Genomic DNA, 26,752 nt, shown 5'->3' with positions numbered 1-26,752 from the left:
TCAGAGTGTTGGGCTCTCTCTTACAGAACAGAGGGACTGTTTGTTGAATGAGTGAATGAGTGAATGAGTGAATAAATGAATGAGGAGTTAGGAGCCCTTCTTTCCGTGTATCACCTCTTCCTGTTCTGAGGTTTCTGCTTTGATACAGGAAAAGGCTCACGACACTGCAGACCCTGGGTGGGGGTGGGGGGCAAGCGGGGGAGTGAGCCCTGAGCTGGAGTCTTAACAAGATAGACCGGGAGCCACCCCGAAGGGGCACTCAGTTGTGGGAAGCGGGATGAGGGACGTCAGGGGATCCGACAAACACATCTGCAGTGACGAATCCTTGAGCGGGAAGGAGCGTGGGGGCCCAGAGTCGTCTCCCTGGTCGTCCAGCCTGGTCGCGAGCTGCTCTCCGAGAAGTCTCCGGGGGCGGGGATGTTTCAGGTGTCCCGGGCCTGCCCGGCCTGGCTGGACTCAGCGCACCGGGGCCCTTTCTTATTCGTCTCTCTCTCCAGCTTTTGACTTGGGGAGGGGGGTGGGGGGTCACGGGTACCGCTGAGCGCGGCGGGTGCAGCGTGGAGGGTTTGGGATTCCGGTGTTTGGAAGGGGGCCCCCGTGAGGGTCACGTCTTCCACGGTCCGCAGAGGAGACGCTCCAGGGCCTGCTGGAGGAGCCAGAGTTTTGCACCCCGAGGGCGCCCCCCACCCCCGACTCCCCGGCCGCTGGCTCCCAGAACCCTACCCCCGGCCGCACGCCCCGCCCCCGGCACTCCCTGCGCCCCGCCTCCGAGGCTCCCCTTTCCCTCTCTCCGCGGGCTTATAAAAAGGGGGCGTCGCGGGGACTAGCCAAGCCCCAAAGGCTGGCGGCTGTGATCGGAGCCTTCCTTGCGGCTTCTGAACGCCAGTGACTCTCCGCCAGGACGCCCGCGTCGCCAGCCCTCGACTCTCCGGCCCGCGCCTCCGCCTTGCGCTCCCGCGTCCGGGCCACCCGGAAGGATGCGCCGTGCGCCGACGGCCTCGGCAGCCTTGGTGCTGTGCGCCGCCACCGCCGGGCTGCTGAGCGCGCAGGGCCGCGCGGCGCCCGCCGAGCCTCCCGAGCCGCCGCGCTTCGCGTCCTGGGACGAGGTGAACGTGCTGGCGCACGGGCTCCTGCAGCTGGGCCACGGGCTGCGCGAGCACGTGGAGCGCACCCAGGGGCGGCTGGGCGCGCTGGAGCGGCGTCTGGGCGCGTGCGGGGCGGCCTGCAAGGAGTCCGGGGGGTCCGCCGCGCCCCCGCGCGCGCCCGAGGGTCTGGGCCCCAGTGGCGAGGCTGCCCCCGAGACCCTCGGCAGCCTGCAGGTACGTGGGCTCCCGCTGCCCTCCTGCGGGTCTCGGAGAGTGTGGGCGGGAGGGGGGACGCATCCGGGACTCCCTGGGCTCCCCTGCCCGGGTCTCTCGGGAGGGAGAGCTGGAAGGCCAGACGAGTGACGATGAATGGAGAGGCTGGCCGCAGAAGGTCGGGGCCTCACCGCGGTGCTGTGCGCACGCTCTCCCAGACTCAGCTCAAGACCCAGAACGGCAGGATTGAGCAACTCTTCCACAAGGTGGCCCAGCAGCAGCGGCACCTGGAGAAGCAGCACCTGAAAATCCAGAATCTGCAGAGCCAGGTGCCTGATGCTTGCCCCGGGGTTGGGAGGGAGGCCGAAGCTCGTCCTGTGGGGGGGGGGGGGGGGGGGGAGGGGGGAGGGGGGGACCTAGAGCCAGGCAAGTTGAGGGGCCGGAGCCAGCCAGACCTGACATCCTCCTCCTGTCCTGTCCAGGTGAGCCTCCTGGCCCCCATGCACCTGGGCCACAGGATGGCCAAGCCTGGCAGGAAGAAGAGGCTACCCAAAATGGCACAGCTCGTTGGCCCTGCTCACAATATCAGCCGCCTGCACAGTGAGTGTCCAGCCCTCTGCTGTCCTCTGGCAGTTCCTTCCCCCCAACCACCACCACACACACACACACACACACACACACACACACACACCACTCCTGTCCCCCTCCTTGTCCTGTCCACCTGGCCCTGGGTTCCTGTGGGCTCACTAGTCTCTGGTAAAGGGCTAATGAGGGCACATCCCGCCTCATCATCCCTGACCCTGACCAGGTCGGCCACCCCACCCTTCTTCCTGGCAAGCCAGTGGCTTTCCCCGGAGCCCTGCTGGCCACTAACTGGAGCAGGGCTTGGGGTCTTTAAGAGGGTCCAGGAGGGACTTGAGCTGCAGGGGTGTGGGGAAGGGGGTGGTGCAGCTCAGAGACGCCTTCCTGAAGGTTGGAACCTTCTCTGAGGGCACACTGGTGGACAGGAGGGTGACAGCTATGGAGCCTGGAGTTCTGACGGTGAAGAGTGATGGCTTCCTGGGAGGGGGATTCTGAGCTGGGGCTCCCCCCCCAATGGTATCTTGGAGTGTAACTCTAGGAGGCAGGTAACCACCATCTCCCTGGCCAGACACACCACTCGCTTTTGCATCTCTAACAAATCCAGGGCTCCTGCCCCCCACACCTGGTGCCTTACTCCCCTCTTGGTCCCCGAAGTCCCTGATCACCCCGATTCCTGCAGAGAATGAGCCTTTGCCATCAGCACAAGCTCTGGGTCTTTCATTGTGCATCCCAGATCGCCCCAGACCTCCTGCCTGTCCCCCCCCCCCCCCCCAGCATGTCTCCGTGTGTCTGACACAGGCTCACAGCTCCTGGTGTCTCTGTCCCCACCCTTAGTTCGGGGCTCCAGACCCGGCTGGCTTCCCTGTAGTCCTCCTACCCCATCACCCCGCCTGGCATCCGGGGCTGTGTACAGCCAACTGGGTAAAAGTTTGGATTCCCCCTTCACACCCTGGGTCTGGCTGCTGGCTGCCCGCTGCCGGCTCCCTAGTCTTGAGGGCTGCCCCTCCCCCACTCTTCCTCCTCCCCCCCCCCCCCCACCCCGCCCTACCCCACTCTTCCTCCTTCCCTCACCGGGCCTGTAAGGGTCCATACACCGTCCCAACCCCCTCCCTGCCCCTGTGCCTTGAGGGGCTTTGGAGCAGGCCAGCAGGCGCGGGTCTGGGCTGGGGGATGTGACGGTGGGGGATGCGTGGGTTTGGGGACTCCCAGACCTGGGGCTCAGCCCTGCCAAGTAGGGGAAGGTTCAGAGCTGGAGAGACAAACAGCTCCTTCTAATGGAAGCCACATTGGTGGTTTTGGCCGGGTGCCGTCCCCCGATTGGAAGGGAGGAAAGTAGGGGAAAGGGGAGCTGCTCCAGGGGCCGGAAAATGTCTCCAGTCACTCTGGGCCCGCCCCCATCCCCCTTACCCCCACCCTTCAGCGCGGACTTCCCCTCCCCCGGGCGACCTTTTCCCTACTTTCCAGGCTCGACTGGGGGCGGGGACTTCACAGCCTTTGGGCACAGCCCAGCCATCCCTCCCTCCTCTTTCCCTCCCTTGTCTTCCTCCTAGGTTCCTTAGTCCTGCCTTCCCCTTTACCTGGGATCCCAGGTGGGGCCCCTGGCCTTGCAAGCCTCATGCAGAGCGCCGCCCCCCCCCCCCCCCCCAACAGAGAGCTTCTGCTCAGCCCCACTCCTATTTTCTCCACCCTGGCCCGGCTTCTCAATCACTCATGCCTCCAGTCTTTATTAAACACCTACTGTGGGCCAGGATTAACCTGGGCACTGGTGCCAGACTGTGGGCAAAGAGCCACTCTGTCCCTGGCCCCATGGAATCCTCATTCAGTGGCGGGGAGACCACTGGATGACTCCAGTGTTGTGGGCAGGAAGTCCCCGATGCTTCTTTTGGGAGCCTGGCCTGGTCTGGGGGTCAGGGAAGGCATCCCTTTTAGAAGTTGGGATCTTTAGAATGAGGCAAGAAAGTCCTGAGGGAAGATCTCTCTGGCATGTGACTGGCATGTGCAGGCATAGAGACGGGCATGTGCAAAGTCCCTGTGGCAGGAGGGTGTGTGATACAAGGCTGGCTGTGTGGCCTGAGGTGAGAATGCAGTGTGGGAGGAGGAAGGATGGTGGGTGGCTCAGGGGCCATCCAGGACAGGGGATGCTGTGAACCCAGGATTACCCCCTCATGTCCCCTGTCACCCACTGCCCAGCCCCTAACATGCCTGTTTCCTGAGGCCCCTCCTGCTTCAGTCTCCCCGCCCCTCTCTTTGCCTGCCCTTCAGGACTGCCCAGGGACTGCCAAGAGCTGTTTGAAGAGGGAGAGCGACAAAGTGGACTGTTCCAGATCCAGCCTCAGGGGTCCCCACCCTTCCTGGTTAACTGCAAGATGACCTCAGGTAGGATGTGCTGGCCCGCTGGGGTGCCCTGCATCCTGTCATGGGCCCTATTGCCATTCCAATCAAATGCAGCTCCCCGCCACCACCCAGGCTTGAGCCAGGTTCAGTGGACCTAGAGAAACTTCCTAGATTTCTAACGCTCCCTCCCTCCTCTCCTCCCTCCTGGGGCCTTGGGACAATGTCTAGGCTGAGCCCCTTGCACATTGGCCAGCCCACCTTTAACCACCTTCCTCTAGTCCTGCTGGGGTGAATGAGAAGACCTTGGCCCTCGCTGGGTTTGGAGGCAGTTTAGGGTTTGAGAGCCAGATGGGAAGTCGGGGTCCCCTGCAAAAAGCGGCCTCCTGATGTCGTTGCACCTCTCTGGGCAGATGGAGGCTGGACTGTAATTCAGAGGCGCCAGGATGGCTCCGTGGACTTTAACCAGCCCTGGGAAGCTTACAAGGCTGGCTTCGGAGACCCCCAAGGTGGGTGTTTCCAGCCGGGGGCGGGGGGGGCCGGAGGCAGAGAGGGGAGGAGGGGGCGAGGAGGTGGGTCTGACTCACCTATGGGCCTCTCTCTCCCCTGTAGGTGAGTTCTGGCTGGGCCTGGAGAAGGTTCACCGCATCACGGGGGACCGCGGCAGCCGCCTGGCTGTGCAGTTGCAGGACTGGGAGGGCAATGCGGAGTCTCTGCAGTTCCCCGTCTATCTGGGTGGTGAGGACACAGCCTACAGCCTGCAGCTCACAGCTCCCGTGGCCAGTGAACTGGGTGCTACCACTGTGGCACCCAATGGCCTCTCCCTGCCCTTCTCCACTTGGGATCAAGACCACGACCTCCGTGGGGACAAGAACTGTGCCAAGAGCCTCTCCGGTGAGCAAGCTCTGTGCCTCCCTGTCCTGCCTTGCACCACGAGGTCGAGACCTCCTCTCTCTGCCTCTGTGTTTCCCTGTCCTGCCTTCAGTGCCAAATGCCGTCCGTTCTCTGCCCCCTTTCTCCTAACTTCCTGTGTGTCTTTGGGCAACTGACTTATTACCCTGTCTCACCTTCGGTTTCCCCGTCTTTAAACTGGGTATGACCACAATGCCCACTCCATAGGATTACCTTGAGATGACATTTGTGGGATAGTGGCCGGCATGTGGCCCAGCCACCAAGATAAACCCTGTGTTGGCTTTTGTTTTTGTTTTTTAGTTTATTTATTTTGAGAGCGAGAGAGAGAGCAAGTAGGGGAGGGGCAGAGAGAGAGGGAGAGAGAATACCAAGCAGGCTCCTTGCTGTCAGCTCAGAGCCTGACACAGGGCCCGAACTCATGAACCATGAGATCACAACCTGAGCTGAAGTCAAGATTGACCACCCAGGCCCCCCGACCCTGTTGTAATGAAATTGGAGGCAGAACCCAGGCTCTGTAAAGTGAAATATATGACATTGCTTTTTTGGTGGGTCAAAAAATGATGGAATACTAGTAATTTTATATGGTTTGATCAAATATAAGTTGAAGAAATGGACGATGATCATAGAAAGTCTTTTTTTTAAATATTTGTTTAATTTTGAGAGAGAGAGAGAGAGAGAATGTGCAGGGGAGGGGCAGAGAGAGAAAGGGAGACTGAGAATCCCAAGCAGTCTCCACACTGTCAGTGTAGATGTGGGGCCCAAACTCACGAACCCTGAGATCATGACCTGAGCTGAAATCAAGAGTCAGACACTAACCGACTGAGCCACCCAGGCACCCCAGAAAGTCTTTAATAAACGTTTCCCACGTGTCAGGTACAGAACAGTAACTCGTCACAGTCACAGACACAAAAGCTGTAGTTACTGGGAAGGGGTCCAGAGCCCCTGAAACTCCTTTGTCACAACCTGGGGTCCTTCAGGACGTCGTGTGATCATCACTAGAAAAGTTTTCCCCTCTGAAGTTTATAAAGTCCGGGGCTCCTGGGTGGTTCAGTCGGTTGAGCGTCCGACTTCAGCTCAGGTCATGATCTCACGGTTTGTGGGTTCAAGCCCCACGTCGGGCTCTGTGCTGACAGCTCAGGGCCTGGAGCCTGCTTCGGATTCTTCTGTGTCTCCCTCTCTCTCTGCCCCTCCCCTGCTCACGCTCTGTCTCTCTCTCAAAAATACAGATTACAAAAAAAATAAAAAGTTTGTGCAGTCCAACACCCAGCCTCCTCTCGGTCCCAGCCTCCGTGGAGGCACAGGGACCCCAGCCTGACCAGTTCCTTTTCCTCTGACCCCGGCAGGTGGCTGGTGGTTTGGCAGCTGTGGCCATTCCAACCTTAATGGACAGTACTTCCGTTCCATCCCACACCAGCGGCAGCAGCGTAAGAAGGGCATCTTCTGGAAGACCTGGAGGGGCCGCTACTACCCGCTGCAGGCCACCACAATGCTGATCCAGCCGACAGCGGCTGAAGCAGCCTCCTAGCCTCCCCACTGGGGCCTGGCTCCCAGGCTCGTAGACAACAGTGACTTTGACTCTGGCCCAGCGTGTGGCCACTCCCCGCTCAGGCAGGGGCTCGAGACGGGGGCCATCTGGAGCCTCACGGACAGAGAAGATGCTCACGACTGGAGATGCCCCCTTTCTGAGTGGCGGGGTGCAAGTGATACCCTCTGAGGGCAGAGCTACAGGGTTGCAGGGCACAGAGCCAGGAAGCGTGAGACGGAGGGGCATTGAGGCCCGCTTCTTGCCCGCCTAAGGAGTCGAGGACACAGAGGGACCACTCGGGGGCAGCCGAGCCAGCCCTCGACGGCGGATTCAGTCACATTGACTGGCTGGGGGACCAGGGCTCCCGTGGGCCCCCAGTGCCCTCACAGTGCTCTCGTGTGTGGGTGCTGTGGGATGAGCCGGTGCCAATGACATCCGGGTGGAGCTCACCCAATTCTTGCAATAAAAGCAACCTCAGCACATTTCGTTCTCCTGTGTCCTCCGGTTTGTTTTAAAAGTGGGCAGTTTCAAAGTCCACATAAATACGTTCCCAGGGTAGAGGGGGAACACTCCCAGGTCCTTCGAGGACAATGCCGATTGGTCCTACAACTGATTTCAATTTCCTCCATTTATTATTTCACGATGTGGATCTCAATTTTTGTTTTTCAAAAACCAAGACCCTCATTCAGTCCTTCTAGAAGCAGGTAATAGAGAAAATGAGAACCCCGCCCCCCCTCTTTTTAAGTTTATCTATTTATTTATTTATTTTGAGAGAGCTAGAGCATGAGCAGCGGGGGGAGGCAGAGAGAGAGGGAGAGAGGGAAATCCCAAGCAGGCTGCGTTCCCGTCAGTGCACAGAGTCTGACGCAGGGCACCAACCCACGAAACCCTGAGACCGTGACCGGAGCCAAAATCAACAGCTGGATGTTTAACTGACTGAGCCATGCAGGCGCCCTGAGAACGCCTTCTTCATCATACTAACACATGTGAATCACAATGAACTTTTTAGCACCCAGCCATCTGATAGAAATATAATGTGAGTCATGCATTTTAATTTTTTTCTAATAGTCACATTTTAAAAAAGGGAGAAAAAAAACAAAGAAAAAAAAGGAAACATGAAATTAATTTTAGAAATGTATTTTTATCAAGCCCAATGTAACCAAAATATTATCATTTCAACATGTGAGTGATATACAAGTCATTAATGAGATATTTGACACTGCTTGTTTTTTGTACTAAGGCTTTGGAATCCAACATTTATTTTATGCTTATGACACATCTCAATTTGGACTGGCCGTATTGCAAGGGCTCAGTAGCCAAGAGGCTAATGACCACCATATTGGCCAGTATAGTTCTAGTGTTTACATGAAAGCAGTGCTTTGGGTAGATTCTTTACATTTTTTGCCACATCAGCCAAAGTTTTCCGTTAAGTTGGCTCTTTTATTTATTTTTTATTTTTCAAAAATGTTCATTTAGGGGCGCCTGGGTGGCTCAGTCGGTTAAGCGGCCGACTTCGGCTCAGGTCATGATCTCTCGGTCCGTGAGTTCGAGCCCCACGTCGGGCTCTGTGCTGACAGCTCAGAGCCTGGAGCCTGTTTCAGATTCTGTGTCTCTCTCTGTCTGACTCTCCCCTGTTCATGCTCTGTCTCTCCCTGTCTCAAAAATAAATAAAACGTTAAAAAAATTAAAAAAAAAAAAAAAGAAAAAAAATGTTCATTTATTTTGAGAGGGGAAGGGGCAGAGAGAGAGAGAGAATCCCAAGCAGGCTCTGCACAGCCCGCACAGAGGCCTGGTGGCTCAGTTGGTTAAGCATCCAACTCTTGTGGGGGCGCCTGGGTAGTTCCGTCAGTTAAGCGTCCGACTTCGGTTCAGGTCATGATCTCACGGTTTGTGAGTTCGAGCCCCACCTCAGGCTCTGTGCTGACAGCTCAGAGCCTGGAGCCTGCTTGGGATTCTGTGTCTCCCTCTCTCTCTCTGCCCCTCCCCCACTTGTGCTCTGTCTCTCTCTGTCTCTCAACAATAAATAAATAAATAAATGTACATTAAAAAATTAAAAAAAGCATCCAACTCTTGGTTTTGACTCAGGTCACGGTCTCACAGTTCATGAGTTCGAGCCCCACATCGGGCTCTGTGCTGACGGTGTGGAGCCTGCTTGGAATTCTCTCGAATTCTCTCTCTCTGCCCCTCCCCTGCTCTCTCTCTCTCTCAAAGTAAACAAATAAGCTAAAAAAAAAAAAAAAAAAAAAAAAAGAGAGGCCTAACTGACTGAACCACCCAGGTGCCCCTAAGTTGGCTTTTTTTAAAAGTTGGCCTTACGTACATAAAAATATGTATAGAAATTCAACTCATATTTATAGAGTTCTTACTACATGCCAAACCCTTGTAGTAAGTGCTTGGAAACTAAATCCTAGTGAACAAAAAGATTCCTGCTCTCACCAAGCTTACCTTCAAAGCCCTTCCTATCACAGACAGTTTGGCCTGTAATTGATGGTCCAAAGTGAGGCACTTTTGGGGGGGGGGAAAATACAAATAGTGGTTGACACTGGAAAAATGGGTGGGATTTGACTGAGAAGTGAGCATGAGGCAGACTTCTCCAGTGATGGTGACGTTCTGAGCCTTCCTAGAGATGGGTTACTCCGCCATATGCCTTTGTCTCTGTGAATGGACACTGAAGATCTATATTGCATTATATGTAATTTTCACCTTAGAAGAAGAAAACACAAAAAAAACCATAAACAAATATTGAACTCGAGTTGATGACATGCATGCTGAAGTGTTTACAGGGGAAGTAGACTAATGTATTCAACTTTCTTTTATTTTTTCCCCCAGCTTTTTTAGATACAACTGACATATGATATTGTGTAAGTTTAAGGTGTACAATGTGTTGATTTCATACACCTATATATTGTGAAATGATTACCACCCTAGTGGTAGCTAACACTTCCATCACATCACATAGTTCTCTTTCTTTCTTTCTTTTTGTTGTTGTTGGGGGGGGGGGGGGGCGGGGGAGAGAATCGCAAGAAGGCTCCATACTGCCAGCACGGGGCCGGATGTGGGGCTCAAACTCACAGAAGCATGAAATCATGACCTTAGCCAAAATCAAGAGTTGCATGCTCGACTGACTGAGCCCCCCAGGCACCCCTGTGGTGAGAACATTTAATGTCTCCTCTCTTAGCAACTTTCAAGTACTAACTAAAATCACCATGCTATACATTAGAGTCCTCCAAATTTTCAATTTTCTTTGAAATGCATCAAAAAATAAGATGATGGCTGGTTGGATAGAGAGATGGATGTATAATAAAGCAAAATGTTAATAGTGGAATCTGGGTATTCTCTGTACAGTTCTTCCCATTTTTCTACGCATTTTTAAAACTTCACAGTAAAATGTGGGCAAGAAAATTCTAGCCAGATCCTGTTGCCTTCTGAAGGCTCTCAGCCTGCCTCGGGGCTCTGTATAAAAAGGGGGGATGGGGCTAGAAAACTGTTCAAGATGGATGGATGAGCAAGAAAGAAGCCTTTCTCCTTGATAGATGATAAAATACTTCAAAACTGGGAAAAAGTTAAGACTTTCTCAGCATGTGGGTCAATGCTGTTTAATGTACTGCCTACAATTGTCACTCATATCTTATGGCTTGGAATATGTGATGCCTTATTTCCAGGACACATGTTAGGGAAAGGCAACATCTGTCTGTGTCCTGAGGGCCCAGCTGCTGTGTGCGTGTGTGTGTGTGTGTGTGTGTGTGTGTGTGTGTGTTTTGTTCGTTTGTTGTTTTTGTTTTTGTTTTTAAGTAGGCTTTATACCCAGCAGGGGGCTTGAACTCACAACACTGAGATCAAGGGTCAGAAACTTCAGACACTTAATTGACTGAGCCACCCAGGTGTCCCTTAGCTGCTGTTTTAACAGGGGAATATATTTTTCTAATATGCCTCCTAAGTGCTCCTAAGGTAGTAGGGGGCCTCTTTTGGTAGAAGGAAAGTCTGTGACTTTCTTCTCCTGTGACTCTTCCTGGATGATGCTGGGACACAGTAACTTCGCTGGGGGCCTGGCTGAGTACGGGTGATGAACTCCTCAGCTGGAGGCCAGACTCCCTCCAGGCTCCTTGTCTGGGGGTGTCCTATACCAGGCGGGCTTGCATAGTCTCCCTTGAGCCCCTTGTGGTTAGAACTGGTGGGAAGTCCCGTCTGTGGAGGTTGGCAGGGAGGGGGTTCCCCCACCTATGCCATTTTAATTCTCAAGCTCTGCCAAGAAAGCTCATCCCCCCCAAACTGTCCCTTCTCCTCCTCTCTTCCGTCTCCAGGAACAACACAAAGAACAACCACCATGACTGGGAACCAAACAAGAGCCAGGATGTGAATCCAGACCCATTCAGCTCTTCAGTGACGTCATTCTCCTGGTTGACTAGAGACTGTGTACTAAAGCTTGGTGTCCTCAGCTCCTGCATCTGGAAAATGGGAGGGGGGGGGCCACTGGTACCCCCCCCCCCATTCCCACTCCTTTCTGTTCTCCTGGTGCTGTGAGGATTTCATGCAGCAGTAAATGAAAAGCAGTCCAGACAGCGTCTGGCTAGTAGTGAGTACACAATATAAACATCAGTCGTCATTACAAATACTATTATTACTCTGAGCTATGCTGGGGGCAGGAGAAGAGACCCTGACTCAGACCGGAGAAAAACCTTCAGGGTGAAGATGACTTTTCAGGCAATTTTCAAAGAAGGATGAAAATTCCACCAAGAAGGTGGGGGAGGGAGAGGACGTTCCAGGAAGAGGACACAGTGACATCAAAAGCCTAGTGACGTCATCAGAAAGTGAAGCTCGCTGGGGGAATCAGCGCATAGCGCCCCCTGTCTGCAGCATTTGGGCAGGAAGTGGGGATGGTGAACTGGGGGCGGGAGGGGATTTGAGCAGGAATGTGCTCTTCAAGCCAGCCACCCAGGAGTGTGCCGACAAAGCCTGGGAGGGGCCACTCTGGTCTGGCTTCCGGTCTCGGCTTTTTCACCTCTTCTGAGCTCTTGGTCCCTGGATCCAACTCTCTAGCCACCACGGCCATCTGGCTGTTCAGATCCATCAGAGTCTCTCACTTGCTGTTGTGTCCGCCCTGAAATGCTGTTCCCACCATTTCCTCCCCTTTCCCCAAACTTAGGGCAAACGCCATCTGCTCCAGGATGCCTTCCCTGGGTCCCTAGCTAAGGAACGCCACGATCACATAATGTGAGTCATTCCCCTCACTGCATGCCTCCCATTCTGAAACTACCTTGTGCGTGTCGTTTACTGGTTTTTCATCTGCCTGACCCCATCAGACTGTCAGCTCTGTGAGGGCTGGGACTTTGTCTCATTCGATACTGCATCCTTAGCACCTAGAGTCCTACCTGGCACTTAGCATGTGCTTAGTAAATGTTTACTAAAGGAAGAACCGAAAGGTTTTTAAACAGCAGAGTGAGACGATCTGACTTATGTTTTTAAAAACGGCCCTAGGGGCTCCTGGGTGGCTCAGACCGTTAAGCATCTGACTCTTGATTTGGGCTCAGGTCATGATCTCATGGGTTCCTGAGTCTGAGCCTCCTGTAGAGCCTGCTTGGGATTCCTTCTCTCCCTCTCTCTCTCCCTCTCCTGATTGCGCATGCACTCTCTCTCTCTCTCAAATAAATAAACTTTAAAAGATAAGATAAAATAAAAGACTGCTCTGACTGGGGCGCCTGGCTGGCTCAGTCGGTAGAATGTATGACTCTTGATCTTGGGGTGGCAAGTTTGAGTACAGGAAAAAGATTCTGTACTGGACAACTGTACTGGTCCAGGGAGTAACGACAGGTCTAGGATTGAGGGGGTGAGAAGTGGTCAGAAATTTAGGAGGGAAGAGGAACAGAATAACGCAACTGAGGGAAAAGAGGGGAGGAAGAAGCAGGGGACTAAGAGAGGAGGAGAGAGAGGAGTCCATGACCTTTGGCTGTGAGATGGGCATTGGAGCAGCACGAAGTAGGGGGTGGCGTGGGGAGAACACAGTCACAGGGGGAGGAGTAGACCTGGAAGAAGAGACCAAATTAGTGTCTGAGATGCCTGTTGGACAATCCAGGGATGAGGGCTAGGAGGCAATTATAGTAATTACAATTATGGTCATAACAAAATAACTAGCACAGAGCTCTCTGGTTATATTATTCATCACTGATCAACTATACATTGAGCACTGGGGACACAGCACCCACAGTAACAGACAGTCCTTGCCTTCATGGGGCTGATGTTCTGCTGGCAGAGGACTAAAGAGATTATATAAATATAAAAATATAAAAAAAAAAAATATATATATATATATATATATATATATATATATATATTTCTTTTCTTTTTTTTCTTTTTTTTCTTTTTTTTAATAAGCTCTACGCCCAACGTGGGGCCCAAACTCCCCACCCTGACTGAGATCAAGAGTCATAGGCTCCACCGACTGGGCCCGCCAGACACCCCCAGAAATACATAATCTAATGTCAGGTAGTGATAAACCCTCAGGGTGGGGAGGTGGGGATGCGAAATAAAACAAGGCGAGGATTTAGAGAAGGGGAGATCATGTTGGAGAGAGTCTGACGTCCAGGAAGGATTTCATAAATATTTGTTAAAGACTTAATGACAGAAAGTGGATGGTTGATTTACTGAGTGTTTAGGGAATTGATCTAGTTATCCTCAAAAGATTCCAGGAGGTGAGTTCCTTCCGTTATGTAGCGGAGAAAACTGAGGTAGAGGGGTATCTTAATGACTCAGAAACGTAGTGATGGAAACCCAACCAAGCGAGGACAGGGAAACACTAGGTGGAAATCCCCCCTCCCCCACCAGCTCAGAGGCCCCCGGAAACGGTCATTTGCCAGGGCGGAGGAGGCAGAGCAGAGCGTATTGACCTATGACGTCATCGGGACGTTAAATAGCGTAACATCACCTGGACGTAGACCCATTTCCCTTCCCGGACAGGTCCTCTGGTACTCCGGAATCTCCTGAATCAGGCCTCTCATTGGTTACTCGCTCCATCAATCTGTTTCATTCTTACAGTCTTCCGCCCCGCCTTCCAGAGCCCACCTCTGATAGGCTGACGCGGCCGTCACTTCAAAAAGGTCCGCATTCCTTCCGCCTTTCTCCAGGAGACCGAGGGCGAGAGGGGTGGATCCCAGGCAGCGCCCACCCCTGAGGCTCTGCTTCCGCCTGTAATTGGTTGTCCTGGGTGCCGGTCGCTACGCCACCCGCCTCTTATTGGTCATCCATCCGCCGCTCTGCGCGGCGCCGGCTCCGCCCCCGTCGGGTGTTTGTGGTGGGGCTGCGGAGTCGCCGATCCCGCCGGAAGCGCCAGGACAATGGGGACCCGGGACGACGAGTACGACTACCTATTCAAAGGTGCGGTCGGTGGGACACAGACGGGCGAGGGGACGACGGGGAGGTGGCGGACCGAGGCTGCGCTCCAGACCGCTGGGCCCAGGCCGGAGCCCGGGACTTGGGGCCCGGCGGGTCAGGCAGCCGGGAAGGCCAGGGAAGTCTGGGCTCAGTCAGCTTTGCGGACCGGACCGGCGGCCCAGAGAGGCCTGGGGGCCTTGGATGCGCCGAGGCGGGGCTGGGGCCGAGAGGGGGTGGGGCCCGAAGCGGTGGGAGAGGCCGTTAGGGGCGGGGCCTCCGGGAGCGGGGCCTCCCCAGCGTTTGGCGGGCCGGGCTGGATGGAAAGCTCCATTCGAGACGGGGGCGGGGCCGCCAGAGGCGGGGCTAGAGCGTGGTGGGCGTGCCCAAGAAGTGGGCTGGGACGGGGCAGGTGGGGGTGGTGCTCTCGCGGAGTGGGAGGAGCCAGCCCTGATTGGTAGCAGCATGTCTGGGGGCGGGAAGAGACGGCATGGTAGGGGTTGAGGTGTGTGGTAGGGGACCCTGGAGTGGGGTGCTGACCCAGAATTGCTTGGAGGGGCGCCTCGCGGGGGGATTGTGTGTGCCAGGCTCGGTGGTTAACCGCAACAATTATCTTTGAACTCTCAGAACTCTTAATAGAATTATCGAAGTACCCGCCCTTTCCCAAGCATTCCCGCTCATGAATTCGTTACATGAATTCACCCCAGCCCTGTGAAGTCGTCGATATTCTCCAGCCTCTCTCTATGGACTGGGAAACTGAGACCCAGAGAGAGAGGGCACGTGTTGGAGCAGGATTTGAATCCAGGTCAGCTGTGGGCTTTACCACCTGAGTATATATGGGACTAATAAACCTATCAGACCACCTCTCCCCACACATGCGCACTGGTAGGCCTGCTTTCCGCCAACCTGCTGGAGGATCGTCCCTGCCCAAGGGACAGAGGGCTCTAGAGCCTCGAGTGAGGCCTCGGCAGGTCAGGCAGCCATTGCCGGCCTAGCTCCCTCAGCCTGCAGCCCCAGCTGGGAAGACTCCCGCCATCCACATCGCTGGCGTTGTGCACTGATTTCAGAGTCACTGGCTTCACGGTGCCAACCTGGGCTTTGGCCAGGTCCTGTGCTGTCCGTCCTGGGCTCCCTGGACGACAGTGGTTGCCCTTGATAGCTACCCTGGGGCCCCGTGAGACACCATTGTCCTGCCGCCTGCCGCTTGAGGGTCTGCCTCCCACACCACCTGTTGGTATCTCCCCCTCGTTGGGCAAGCCTGGAGATCCCTGGGAGTGCAGTCTGTGTCCGTCGCTGACCATTGTGTCTGTGGTCTCCTCTAACACGTTGGGGCTGGGAGCCTGGGGATCTTGGGGCTGTGGAGAGCCAGGTGGAGCACTCCCTACCTGAGATATCCATGTGGTGAGAGGCTTCTGGGCTGGGGGAGGGCCCATGCAAAGGCCCAGAGTTGGCACACAGCACCGTGGGCCCAAGGAGCTGTGTGCAGGCTGATACGTCACTGGCAGGTGAAGCTGTGTGGTCAGCAAGCATCAGTCCAAGGCCTGACTGAGCCTTGGGGGTCTCACGTTAGGGGCCGGGGAAGCTCAGTCAGGGCTTTGGGGACTGGCGACAGGTGGATCGGACTCCATCCTGCTGCAGCTGGTGCCCGGAGGCCACTGCTCCCCAGGTCCTGGCTGGTCACCCACCTGGATGGGGACCCCCAGGGCAGGGGGCGTTTCCCCGGGAGTCACCGCCAGGTTTTGATGGTCCTTTCCCACTTGTTATTTTCAAGCACTTGCTGTTATAAATAACTCAGCTCAGTGTTTTTCCCAGTCATCTTTTGCCCTTTGGGTTATTTCTTTGAAGTACGTTCCCAGAAGCACCGTTACTGGGTCAGGGGCAGTGGGGCGGCTGCGCGCTTCCCGGGACTCAATCTCCAGAGTCTGCTTCCTGGAAACACAGATCTGGCTTCTGCGGCAATTGGCAGGGGTGGGGGTGGGGAGGTTGCCTGTCCTGCTTTCCTCTCCCACTAGCCTCGTTTCCTGAGTTGGCAGGTGCCCTGCTGACCTTTCCAAGCAGAGTTAGGAGTGAAAGTCTAACCCACAAGGTCAGTACTTCCCAGACTGCGGTCATCTGAGACCACCTATCCACACGGATGCCTTATTGGAGGTCTCCTCATTGTCTTTTCATGTATCTCTTTAAATCCACTCAGTTTTTCACTCACTTAAACGGGAAAAGGAAACTGGGTGGGTCTGGCACATACAGAAGAAAGGAAAAGAAGCCAGCAGGTAGGCAAGCCACCACTGTCCCCTCACTTGCCAGTGACAAGACAGCTGAGACAGAAACATGAATATACTGTCTCCCCGGACCCTCCTAAGACCCCTGTGGCCTGCAGAGGGGCAGGTCTGGGCATTAGACAAGTGCACAAGGTAAGAGTGTACCAGAAAGGGTGACAGGGGCCAACTTTCTTTTTTGTTTGTTTGTTTTTTATCAAATGTTTTGTTTCTTTTTAGAGAGAGAGAGAGAGAGAGAGAGAGCATGAGCAAAGGAGGGGCAGAGAGAGAATCCCAAGTGGGCTCCATGCCATCTGCACAGAGCCCAACGAGGGGCTTGAACTCACGAACCGTGAGATCATGACCTGAATCAAAACCAAGAGTCAGATGCTTAACCAACTGAGCCACCAGGCACCCCACAGGGGCCAACTTTCTGACCTCGAGGCTTGCCAGCCCTGCTTTCTGGTCGGAGGGGGCCGTTCAGGAGCGGGGGGGCCAATGATCCTCCTGCCCCCAACCCTGTGCTCAGCCTCCCCCAGGCTTTAGTCACCTTCTGGCCCTTCCCTTGGCACGGAGAGGCCACACTTTTCACCCGGGACACAGCCTGCCCCTTGTTTAGCCCTCCTGCCACCGCCTTGGTTATGTTGGCAGCCACATCACACGTTAGCTCCCTTGACCTCCAAGACCAAGGCCAATAGAATCCCCCTGGGTGTTTTCCTCACTGCACATTCCCCTCCTCCCGCAGGAGTAAGGTTGTTTATTTGTACCTAATTATAGATCTGCACGTTTATCCTGCTAACATTTTATCCTGTCAGCCATGGGGCTATTTTCCCAGCCTGCAGATCAATCCCTGGGGGCCACCTCTGACCTCTCTTCTGGTAGGCCAGGCTGCGGGATCCACAGTGGGAGCAGCTATGTCCCCAAGGGCCGCCGAGGACTTCCTAGAGCCCCTGGCCACTCACCTAGCCTGTGAGGATGTGGGTTGAAGTGGGACGCTGCTGAGGTAGCCCAGGACCTTGTCCTCCAGGCTTTGTCTACCCCTGGACCATCTTCAAGTCCTTTTGGGAAAGGGGTCGAGCAGAGAGCTGCAGCCGGCACCCAGGGAACAGGCCAGGCCCCAGTGCTCACCCGCCTCTGCTGAGTGCTTCCGAGGCAGCCTCCTGGCTCTCCAGCCCAGGCAGGCCCCCCACCAGACCCGCCGGGAAGGACCCAAGCGCACCATCTTCCTCCAGTGAGCAGCCTTCCCTGTGTCCTGGCTTTGGGCACCTGTCTGTCGTCTACTCTGATGCCCCAGGACATGGCTGTGGCAAGATTGCCCCCAAGCGCCAGTCCCTGGGGCCTGGGATGGTCAGGGCTGGCTTCCTGCAGGAGAGGCAGGGTCCTGTTCTTGCTGGAGTAGGGGAGCCAGCTCCCCTATCCCCGCAAATGGCCACTCAGTCCATGAATGTCCTGAGTGCGGGCTCCAGGGGTGCCGTGCTATCATGGGGCAGGTCAGAGGACCCTGGGCTTTAAGAGGTGCCAACTCTTTGTTTTTGCCAACTGGGCTTGCCTGCTCTGCCAGCCAAATGGCATGTCCAGGGAGGCAGTTTCCCTGGCCATTGGTGCCACCAACTTCTGTGGAAATTCTACGGGCTGTGTCCTCAAGGGCCCTTTATTTCCCCCAAGACAGTAGATCACTTGTGCCTTGGACAATGCCGTTCTCATTCCCAGCCTGCACAAGGGGCCAGCCTGGCCACTGCCCCACCGGCCACCTCTCTGCATTGGGCACCGTGTGCCAGGGACTGTCCAAGCAGCCTGGCCTTCCCGTCGTTCGTCTGGGCCGTGGCTGGTGGCTCTCATCCTGCTCTGGCCTCCACTTTCTCACTGGGGGACCCTGGACCAGGAACTTTGTCACTCTGGGTTGAGTGTCCCCAACTGTAGAAGGGGAATGATAGTATGAACATTTGTCCCAGGGGTGGCCCTGAGAACACAGTCACAAAGCCTTTAGGGCTGAGCCTGGCCTGAGGTGCTAAGGGGCTTGTTGGCTAGGCCACAGCAGAGTGGGTGGGGCCAAGGGGACTCTGAAGTTGTATAGTTGTGCCAAGGCTGGGAAGGGAGGGAGCAGGTAGGGGTGGGGATACAGGGCAGGGCCCAAAAGGCACCCTCTTGGTCATTTCCTGTTCTCTTCCTAAGGGTATAAAAATTGTGAGTACACCCCTCCAGCCTTGCCCAGGTCCCCCTGGCCCCGTGGGAAGGAGAGGGCTTGGGCGTGTAGGTGGTGGGCCCCACAGCATGGCTGAGAGCCACGGGCCCATGTCCGTCCCCACTCTTTCCACCTTTCTCTGATGTCAGCTCGCCATCTTCTGTTGGGCACCCCCAGTGTCACAAGAGAACACTGGCCCTGTTATCACAGGTGTCGTGGGCCAGGCCACATGGTGGTTTGAGGGGAGAGGAGAGGCCTGACTTGAGGGGTTTTGAAGGATGAGCAGGAGTTTGCCATGTATTCCAAGGGTCAGGAAGCCTCCCCCCCCCCTCCCGCCCTTGAGCTCAGCCCTGGATGCAGAAGACGGGTTCAAATCCTGATGGACACCTTTCCAGACAGGAGGACCTGGGCAAGTCACTGTCTGGTGAGCATGGTTGGGAGGTAGGAGCGAGCCCGCGTTAGGCTTGGCATTCTCCCGCTTCCTAACCCGTAAAGGTTACATGAGACGTGTGTGTGAGGGGGGTCCACCAAGGGCTTTCTTAGTACAGACTCATTAAAAAAATAATCTTTTTTAACATTTATTCATTTTTGAGAGTGAAAGAGACAGAGCATGGACAGGGGAGGGGCAGAGAGAGAGAGGGAGACACAGGATCCGAAGTAGGCTCCAGGCTCTGAGCTGTCAACACAGAGCCCCATGCGGGGCTCGAACCCACAGACTGTGAGATCATGACCTGAGCTGAAGTCGGACGCTTAACCGACCGAGTCATCCCAGTACAGGCTCATTAAACATTCTTGCTCTTAGTGTTCTTGGCTGTAAAGTAGCCGGCCGAGAGAGGGTGCGGGGTCCTGGGTGCCTTGCCCGCCTCCTCACCTGCGGCCTGAGGATGGTAACCTGGGCATCTTCCAGGGGGCAGGGAGGCTGGGACGCTCCACCGGCCGCCTTGGCATTGGTTCATTCTGCAGGCGTGGATCAGGTGCCCCCTGCGTGCTGGGCGCTGCACCAGGCTGGGACCCAGCAGGGAAGGAGGCTGTCTGAGGTTCCTGCCCTTGTAGCCCAGTGGGAAAGACTAAATAAGTAAGTGAAGGCTGCAGTGTGAGAGAGCGGGGAGAGCTGTGGAGGAAGTCAGGTGGGGCAGGGAGTGGGCTTTTAAGCGGATGGCAGCGAAGGCCTCTTTGGTCGAGTGCCATCAGAGGGACCACACCGAGGAGACGAGGGCAGACACCAGGCAGGTACCTGGGGAAGAACGGTCCAGGCGAAGTGCAACGTGCCCCTGTATACCTCCTAGTCCTGGTGAGGAGGCCCGTGTGGCAGGAGCAGAGTGGGCGAGAGGGAGGGAGGGAGGAGGGGAGGGCAGGGAGGGCACGGGGCAGGTCATGCAAGGCTCTGTGGGTGGGCCTGGACTTGGACTTTTACCCCAGGGAGGTGGGCGCCCTGGAAGACTGTGGGCAGAGGAGGGCGGGGCCTGGCTTGGCAGCTCACAGGCGCCCTCTGGTGGCCTCCAGGAAAACAGCCTGTTGGTACGAGCGTGACCACCAGGGCTGCGGAGGGACACGTGTGTTGCGGACCAGAGTGGGGGCAGTGACGCCGGTCAGAAGCCGTGGGAATTTGGGCATGCACATAGACAACTTTCCACCGAGGAAAAACTTTTAACTAGGGCTGTGGGTGACCAAGGCTACAGCCCCCGTGACTTTCCACTGGACAGACCCACCCTTGGGTGCCAGAGCCCAAGGCCCCCACGTGTGGTTTCCGCCTGGGGTCTCTGGCCAGACAGCCACGTACTGTTTCTTCTACGTTGTACGTATAGCCGCGCGTGCGTGTGTGGCACATACACTGTGCACACACAGACGTGAGACTACCTGGGTCTAAGGACAGCCTCTTGGGCTCAGACTCCTGGACCATGTCACGTGGCCCTATCACAGAGCCTGGGATGCCTTGGCCCCTAGAGGCAATGCTTCTATGGCTGGGGCAGGAAACTTGGGAAAGAGAGGGATAAAGGCAGAGACTGGAGGGGCCTGCTCTGCCCTCCTCAGGACGACTCTTGCTCTGGATGTCTGCAGAAAGGGCTGACTCTGGGGCTGTGGGGGTGGCGGTCTCTGTCCCCTCCCAGCTGCATCCAGAGGGCACATTCCTGTTCCGCATGAACCAGCTGTGACTGTGCTGGGGCCCGAATGTGGATTGGCTTGCAGCAGCTCTCCAGAAGGAAGGGGGGGGGGGGGGTGAGGCTTCCCATTTCCTGTTACTTACAGCTCCAGAGACAGACCCCTGCAGGTAAGAACCTAGGGGAACTGTAGTAATAACCGCTCCCCTGCCTGTCTTAGCACGCTAGATGCTAGCGGAGTTCTGATCCTGCCATTTCTCCTCGAGTCCCCGTCTTGCAGAAAAGGCAGCCCAGAGAGGTTAAGTGACTTGCCCAAGGTTGCCCAGCCCTGGAGCTTTCTTGGCCACCGGGCTGCCGTGGAGGTTCAGGGGTTCCGAGTGGGATCCCCACCCTGCCTGCCTGCCAGAATGTCTGGGTCCCTACACCGCAGCTGAGGCAGCTCTGCTCTGAAGAGACCAGAGACGGCAGGGGTGTCGTGCTGTCCGCAGTGGCTGTGCTTCTGGAGGCCCAGAGCCTCTGTTTGCTTCTGCCCCGGGAAACGCGGTGCCTCGGGCTCCGACCGCCCCGATGTCGGTTTCCAAGTTGGCTCCGCACCTGGGACGCCACCGTTCTATAGGTGGACGTGGGTGGTGTGTGGGCCGTGGCTCGGGGACGCCGGCCCGCAGAGTCTTACCCGTGTCCCTCCTGCCCCCAAAGTGGTGCTCATTGGGGACTCAGGCGTGGGGAAGAGCAACCTGCTATCACGCTTCACCCGCAACGAGTTCAACCTGGAGAGCAAGAGCACCATCGGCGTGGAGTTTGCCACCCGCAGCATCCAGGTGGACGGCAAGACCATCAAGGCGCAGATCTGGGACACCGCCGGCCAGGAGCGCTACCGTGCCATCACCTCTGCGTGAGCGACAGGGCCGGGGTGATGCAGGCAGCCGTGGGTGGGGGGGCCCCTGGGGAGAAGGATGGGTAGGACTCGCGTCGGAGGAGGACAGAGCGGATCTCTGAGGGTGGGGGGCCCGCGGTGGAGGGACAAGACCCCCAGGAGCTAGGGGATCCTCGGGAAGACCCGTGTGCCCAGTCTCGGCCACTCTGTGACCCCGGGGCAGGCATGTCCTGCAGTGTCTCTGGCCCCCGGAGTCCCGTGAAGCCCTGCGATTTTGCTGGGAGCTGGCTGCACGACGAGAGTTGTTACCCCGGACCGGCTTGGGCCCCTGTGGCCGCTCGCCAGCCCTGCCTGCCTTCCCTCAGCTTCCCTCTGCGCTTCAGCTCCCACCTGGTCCCACACCTGTCCTGTCCTCCCACGCGGCTCCCGGTGCTCCCCGGCCACCAGTACCCACTGGGGCTGCCTCTTCCCAGACCTTCCCTGTCCGTCGGCTGCGTCCTCCGGACTACCCCCGCTGGTCACCTTCTCATGTCCTTAATCCCTCGGGATGGGTGTGTGTCTGTCAGCCTCCTTGGTGGTCAGGCTGGCCGAGCCTTTGGTGGGCGCTGGAGCTTTTGCCCAGCAGTGGCCCTTTCCTTCTCCCCTTTTGTGGCTGACCCCAAGGGTGTCTTCGGACTTTGGGTCCCAGACTACTTCCTCTGGTCCCGTATTCCCGAGCTGAACCTGGGGAGCAGAGCCTGAACCTCGGCCACGGCTGCCCCTCGGGCGGGCCCTGTGCCTCCTGCTCTGTGTGTGGGCTGAGGAGTGCCGCCCCCGGAGCCTGGTGCAGGGAACTGGCGGCCGGCTCAGGCTTGGGCCCCGCGTCCTGCCCCACAGCTACTACCGCGGCGCGGTGGGTGCCCTGCTGGTGTATGACATCGCCAAGCACCTGACCTACGAGAACGTGGAGCGCTGGCTGAAGGAGCTGCGGGACCACGCCGACAGCAACATCGTCATCATGCTGGTGGGCAACAAGAGTGACCTGCGCCACCTGCGGGCCGTGCCCACTGACGAGGCTCGTGCCTTTGCAGGTGGGTCACGCTGGGCCGGAGCGGGTGAGGCTGGGGGCTGCCGGGGCTTCCCCCACGGGCCACATTCCCGAAAGGCATGTGACTGAGGCATCGGAGAAGCATCTGGAAGTCAGGCAGCACCCCCACCCCGGCCCCTGCCATCTTCCCTGTCTGCGCCCACGGCCTCAGTGCCAGCTTCCCCTTCCTGATGCGTGGGCATCTCAGTCCTCTCTCTTTGACCCTGACCCTTCTTTTTCCTGGGCCAGGCAAGCAGGGTCCCCGAGAGGGTGCAGGACAGCACCTTCCACCACCTCCCCGCTCACCTGGGCATTATTCTTTTTGTTCCAGAAAAGAACAACTTGTCCTTCATTGAGACCTCAGCCTTGGATTCCACCAACGTAGAGGAAGCTTTCAAGAACATCCTCACAGGTGGTCACAGGGCCTGGCTGAAGCCACAGTGGCCCCCCGCGTGCCTGGGGAGGGTGGGCGTGACAGGAGCACCGGCCACTCGGGTTGCAGGCTCCGGAACATAACCTCTGGAGCTTTATTCTTTAAACCTGTGAGTGGGTCTGGACTGAGAACAGACTTGGCGTGCTCCATGGGCTCAGGCCAGATCGCGGCCCTGCTGGCACTCAGGACATAGAGACCCTCCCTCCACCCAGCTTCTCCAGGGGGGCCCTCCCTGGCTTCACCAGAGAACAGCCAGCTTGGGCAGCTGCTGAGCAGGCGGCATCAGGGGCGCAGGGCCCTCGGGCTTCTGAGAGTTTATTCTGGGGGGGTGGGGAGGGAGGGGAGCTCTGATCTTACAGGATCAGAGGCCAGGCAGGGGAGGTGGGGGGGGGGGGGGGGGGGAAGGACTATATGTGACCCGATACGGTCTTGCCTTGCTGAGCACACAGCCAGCACTGGGTGAGGGTGGAAGCCTCCAGGAGCCCACCCCCTGCCACGGTTCCCCTTGACCTGATGGGGGGCACAGTGGGGGCTGTGGGCTCAGCCTGGGGGGGGGGCGGGGGCAAGGCGCGAGATCTAGATGAGCCCTACAGGGGGGCGGGGCGCGCAGCGCGCTCACCCCCTGCTCCCCCCACTCCCCCCCCACCGCAGAGATCTACCGCATCGTGTCGCAGAAGCAGATTGCAGACCGCGCTGCCCACGACGAGTCCCCCGGCAACAACGTGGTGGACATCAGCGTGCCGCCCACCACCGACGGACAGAAACCCACCAAGCTGCAGTGCTGCCAGAACCTGTGACCGCCCCGCGCCGCCCCGCGCGTGCGTGCACGTCCTCGTCCTCCGCCCGCCCCTCCCCCCGCCGTCCTCCCTGCCCTCCCCTCTCCGCCCCCTCCGTGACTGGCTCCTGCCCTCCCATCGAGCTCCGCATGGCTGGCCGGCCGTGGCCCCGGAAGAACAGGAGTGGGCGGCACCTGCCGGCCCGCTCGCTCGAGGAAAGCCGGAAGCCCCGGTTTCTTCTGGGGCCTCGGTGTGCATCTCGGCGGGGCGGGGCGCATGGGCCAGGAGGATGGGCGCACCGAGCGGGCTTCTCCGGTTTTCCACGGCAGACTCCAGGGAGCGATTGCCTCCCACCCTCTGTGGCCAGTTGGCCCAGCTGGTCCGCGGTCCCCATCCGGAACCCCCTTCCGGGCTGATGCTCGAAGAGCAAGGCGCCAGGGGGCCGGGGCAGGCGGACACTCTCGGCTCTCGGCACCCCTGTCCCCCCACGCACAGCCAGCACCGGCACACGCACCGGCACACGCCTTCGACCTCTCCCGTGCGTGCGCGACTCCAGCTCCCGCCTGTAGATTTATGCTGGGAGAAGACCCCCCCCTCTCCCCCTCCCCCTCCTTTTGCACGCGGCGCGCTCTCCGGCCCTTCCCTGTGCCCCCCTCTGTCTTGTCTCCCGTCTGGTCCGGAACCTGTTTGCAAGTGAAGCAATATCTCCGTGTTTTGTATATACAACCGCTCTTGTAGCCTTTGGTTTTTTGTTATTGTAGAGAAACACAGATTCTTTATACACTTTGTAAGATTTACGCCAAACCCCAGCTCTCGATCTCTTATTCTCCCTGTGGCCCCTGCACTGTTGCCCCGGATGCCTCATTTCTTCAGCCCGTTACTAAAATGTATACTCCGACTTCCTGTACAGAAACCTGCCGCTGCGCCTTTGTCTTCTTTCTCTCCGCCAGGCGGCCACACCTGGGTCCTCCTCGCTGCCCACGCCCTGCTGCGGGCTGCCTCACCCTGGCCCGGCCCCACAGGGAGCTAGAACACCAGGTTGAGGCCCCGCTCGGGACAATGCGGAGGCCCACGAGCTGACCCCAGGGGCCTTGGTCTGGGGGGGGGGGGGGGGGGGGCGGGGGGGGGAGAGGATCGGATCCTCTCTAAGCTGCCCCTGTGGCTGGGGGGGGGGGGGTGTATTAAATTTCCTGGCCTAGGATCCCAGGGTGCCTCCTGGCGGGGGAGGAGGGGGGCATGAGCCGTGTCCACTGCCCTCCATTCGCAGCCTTGGGGTTGTTCATCCCTGCTGTCCACGGCTGCCTCATCACCTGGGGTCCCCGCAAGGACAGGCGAGAGGGGCTGCTCTGGGGAACGTTGGTGGTACCAGAGCCACCCCGGCTCTCCCCATCCCAGACTGACCTTTAAGGAGGGCCCAGTGGGAGGGAGGCAGGTAGCCCGGAGTTCTCTGCCTCTCCCCAGGATCCAGCTTCTCCCCTGGTCCCTGTGGGCAGAGCTGGCCTGAGGACCATTTCCCACTATATAGGAAGTGTGGCTATCCCCACCCCACCCCACCCCCAGCCCAGGCCTGTGTGGACCCCCCAGCCCATCCGTGCACTAGCCACGGGACTCACTGTGGCCCCTCAGGTGAGGGCAGGGGGCTGTTACAGAAGTTCCACCCTCTGGCATGAGGCCCCTTATACCCTTGACCCCTAGAAGAGCCACCAGAGAAGGGGGTCTAGTCTCTCCCAATTTCAGGCTTTGGCCACCTTGCCTGGAGGGCTGAGCAAACCCAGAGAGGCCTTCCAGAAGAGCCCTGAGCCACAGGGAGCCGTTCCTATAGAGTTGGAGTGAGCCAGGGAGCAGCGTGGGCCAAGGCCACCAGTGGGACAGTGGGGGGGATCTGGTGGGGCCACACACTCCAGGGGCCATTCACACAGACCTCGGGGGTGCTGAATCCATTTGGGCAGTGTGGGCATGGGGGAGGGGGGCAGAGAGTGGGTGGGGGCTTCGGGTGGGCCAGGTGAAGTAATGAGGCACCCTGGCGGGTTTCAGGTAGTCCAGAGATCAGATCTTTCCTGAGCCCCTGTGATTGGCCAGGCCGGAGGCACGTACCGGGGAACAAGACTAACCCGACACTGTTCCCTTGGGGGGTCACGCAGTCCAGTGATGCTGTTTCGATGACTCAGATTTCAGTGATTTAATAAGTGCGGCATGTTCATTCAGTGCTAGGCGCTGTTCTTAAGTCTCTCTTTTTTTTGTATGGTAAAATAAACACATTAAATTGGCCATCTTGACCATTTTCAACATACAGTTCAGTGGCATTAAGTACATTCAGTGTTGAGCAGCCACCCCCACCATCTGTCTCCAGAACCTTCCATCTCCCCAAACTGTCCCCATGAAACACGGACTCCCCTGCCCCTGCACCACTCTCCCGGCTCCCACCATCTATCTACCTTCTGTCTCTGTGGATGGAACTCCTCTGAGGACCTGGGGACCTCCTGTGAGTGGGATCCTACGGTATGTGTTCTTTTGTGTCTGACTTATTTCACTGAGCATAAGGCCTTCGAGGTCCGTCCACATCATAGCAGGTGTTAGAATTCCCTTTTTGACAAAAGGCTGAATGATAATAGTGCATCGTATGGATATTCATTCCTCTTCCTGTTTGTCCATTCATCCATCGATGGACACCAGGATGGCTTCCACTTGTTGGCCATTGTGGATAACGCGGCCGTGAACATGGATGTACAGATATGTGTTCGGGTCCCTGTTCTCAATCCTTTCAGGTACATACCCAGAAATGCAACTGCTTGGGTCTATGGTAATTCTGTGTTTAATTTTGTGAGGAACTGTATCAACCTAAATAAATTGTGACATAAAAGACAAGAACACTCCAGGGGCGCCTGGGTGGCTCAGTCGGTTGAGCGCCGTACTTCAGCTCAGGTCATGGTATCACCCTCCGTGAGTTCGAGCCCCACATCGGGCTCTGTGCTGACAGCTCAGAGCCTGGAGCCCGCTTCCGCTTCTGTGGCTCCCCCTCTCTCCTCCCCTCCCCTGCTTATGCTCTGTCTCTCTCTGTCT

At 57.3% G+C, this 26,752-nt stretch overlaps 2 protein-coding genes across 2 annotated transcripts; both read left to right on the top strand.

The window, feature by feature from the left end:
- The first annotated feature begins 803 nt into the window (after positions 1-803).
- ANGPTL4 (angiopoietin like 4) lies at positions 804-7,130 on the top strand. The gene is made up of 7 exons (XM_078443473.2): positions 804-1,319; positions 1,517-1,627; positions 1,781-1,898; positions 4,143-4,256; positions 4,625-4,720; positions 4,824-5,105; positions 6,467-7,130. Exons 1-7 carry the CDS (start codon positions 978-980, stop codon positions 6,646-6,648), a joined length of 1,245 nt encoding a protein of 414 aa, XP_078299599.1. The 5' UTR covers positions 804-977; the 3' UTR covers positions 6,649-7,130.
- Positions 7,131-13,882: 6,752 nt separating this feature from the next.
- Positions 13,883-24,605, top strand: RAB11B (RAB11B, member RAS oncogene family). The gene is made up of 5 exons (XM_078443474.2): positions 13,883-14,016; positions 21,240-21,435; positions 22,294-22,487; positions 22,815-22,895; positions 23,568-24,605. The coding sequence occupies exons 1-5, from the start codon at positions 13,977-13,979 to the stop codon at positions 23,711-23,713; spliced, it is 657 nt and encodes a 218-aa protein (XP_078299600.1). The 5' UTR covers positions 13,883-13,976; the 3' UTR covers positions 23,714-24,605.
- Positions 24,606-26,752: the final 2,147 nt, after the last annotated feature.

The sequence above is a fragment of the Panthera onca genome, chromosome A2 (genome assembly GCF_046562875.1).
Source record: "Panthera onca isolate mPanOnc1 chromosome A2, mPanOnc1 haplotype 2, whole genome shotgun sequence".
Classification (NCBI taxonomy): domain Eukaryota; kingdom Metazoa; phylum Chordata; class Mammalia; order Carnivora; family Felidae; genus Panthera; species Panthera onca.
Note: the sequence above shows the minus strand (reverse complement) of the source record. Positions and strands in the feature narration are given on the sequence as shown.

Excerpts from the sequence above, each read along its gene's own strand:
- ANGPTL4 (XM_078443473.2), top strand. The coding sequence starts at position 978 with ATGCGCCGTGCGCCGACGGCCTCGGCAGCCTTGGTGCTGTGCGCCGCC. Across the intron at positions 1,320-1,516 it reads AGACCCTCGGCAGCCTGCAG|ACTCAGCTCAAGACCCAGAA; the intron begins GTACGTGGGCTC and ends ACGCTCTCCCAG. Across the intron at positions 5,106-6,466 it reads CTGTGCCAAGAGCCTCTCCG|GTGGCTGGTGGTTTGGCAGC; the intron begins GTGAGCAAGCTC and ends TGACCCCGGCAG.
- RAB11B (XM_078443474.2), top strand. The coding sequence starts at position 13,977 with ATGGGGACCCGGGACGACGAGTACGACTACCTATTCAAAG. Across the intron at positions 21,436-22,293 it reads TACCGTGCCATCACCTCTGC|CTACTACCGCGGCGCGGTGG; the intron begins GTGAGCGACAGG and ends CCTGCCCCACAG. Across the intron at positions 22,488-22,814 it reads CGAGGCTCGTGCCTTTGCAG|AAAAGAACAACTTGTCCTTC; the intron begins GTGGGTCACGCT and ends TTTTTGTTCCAG.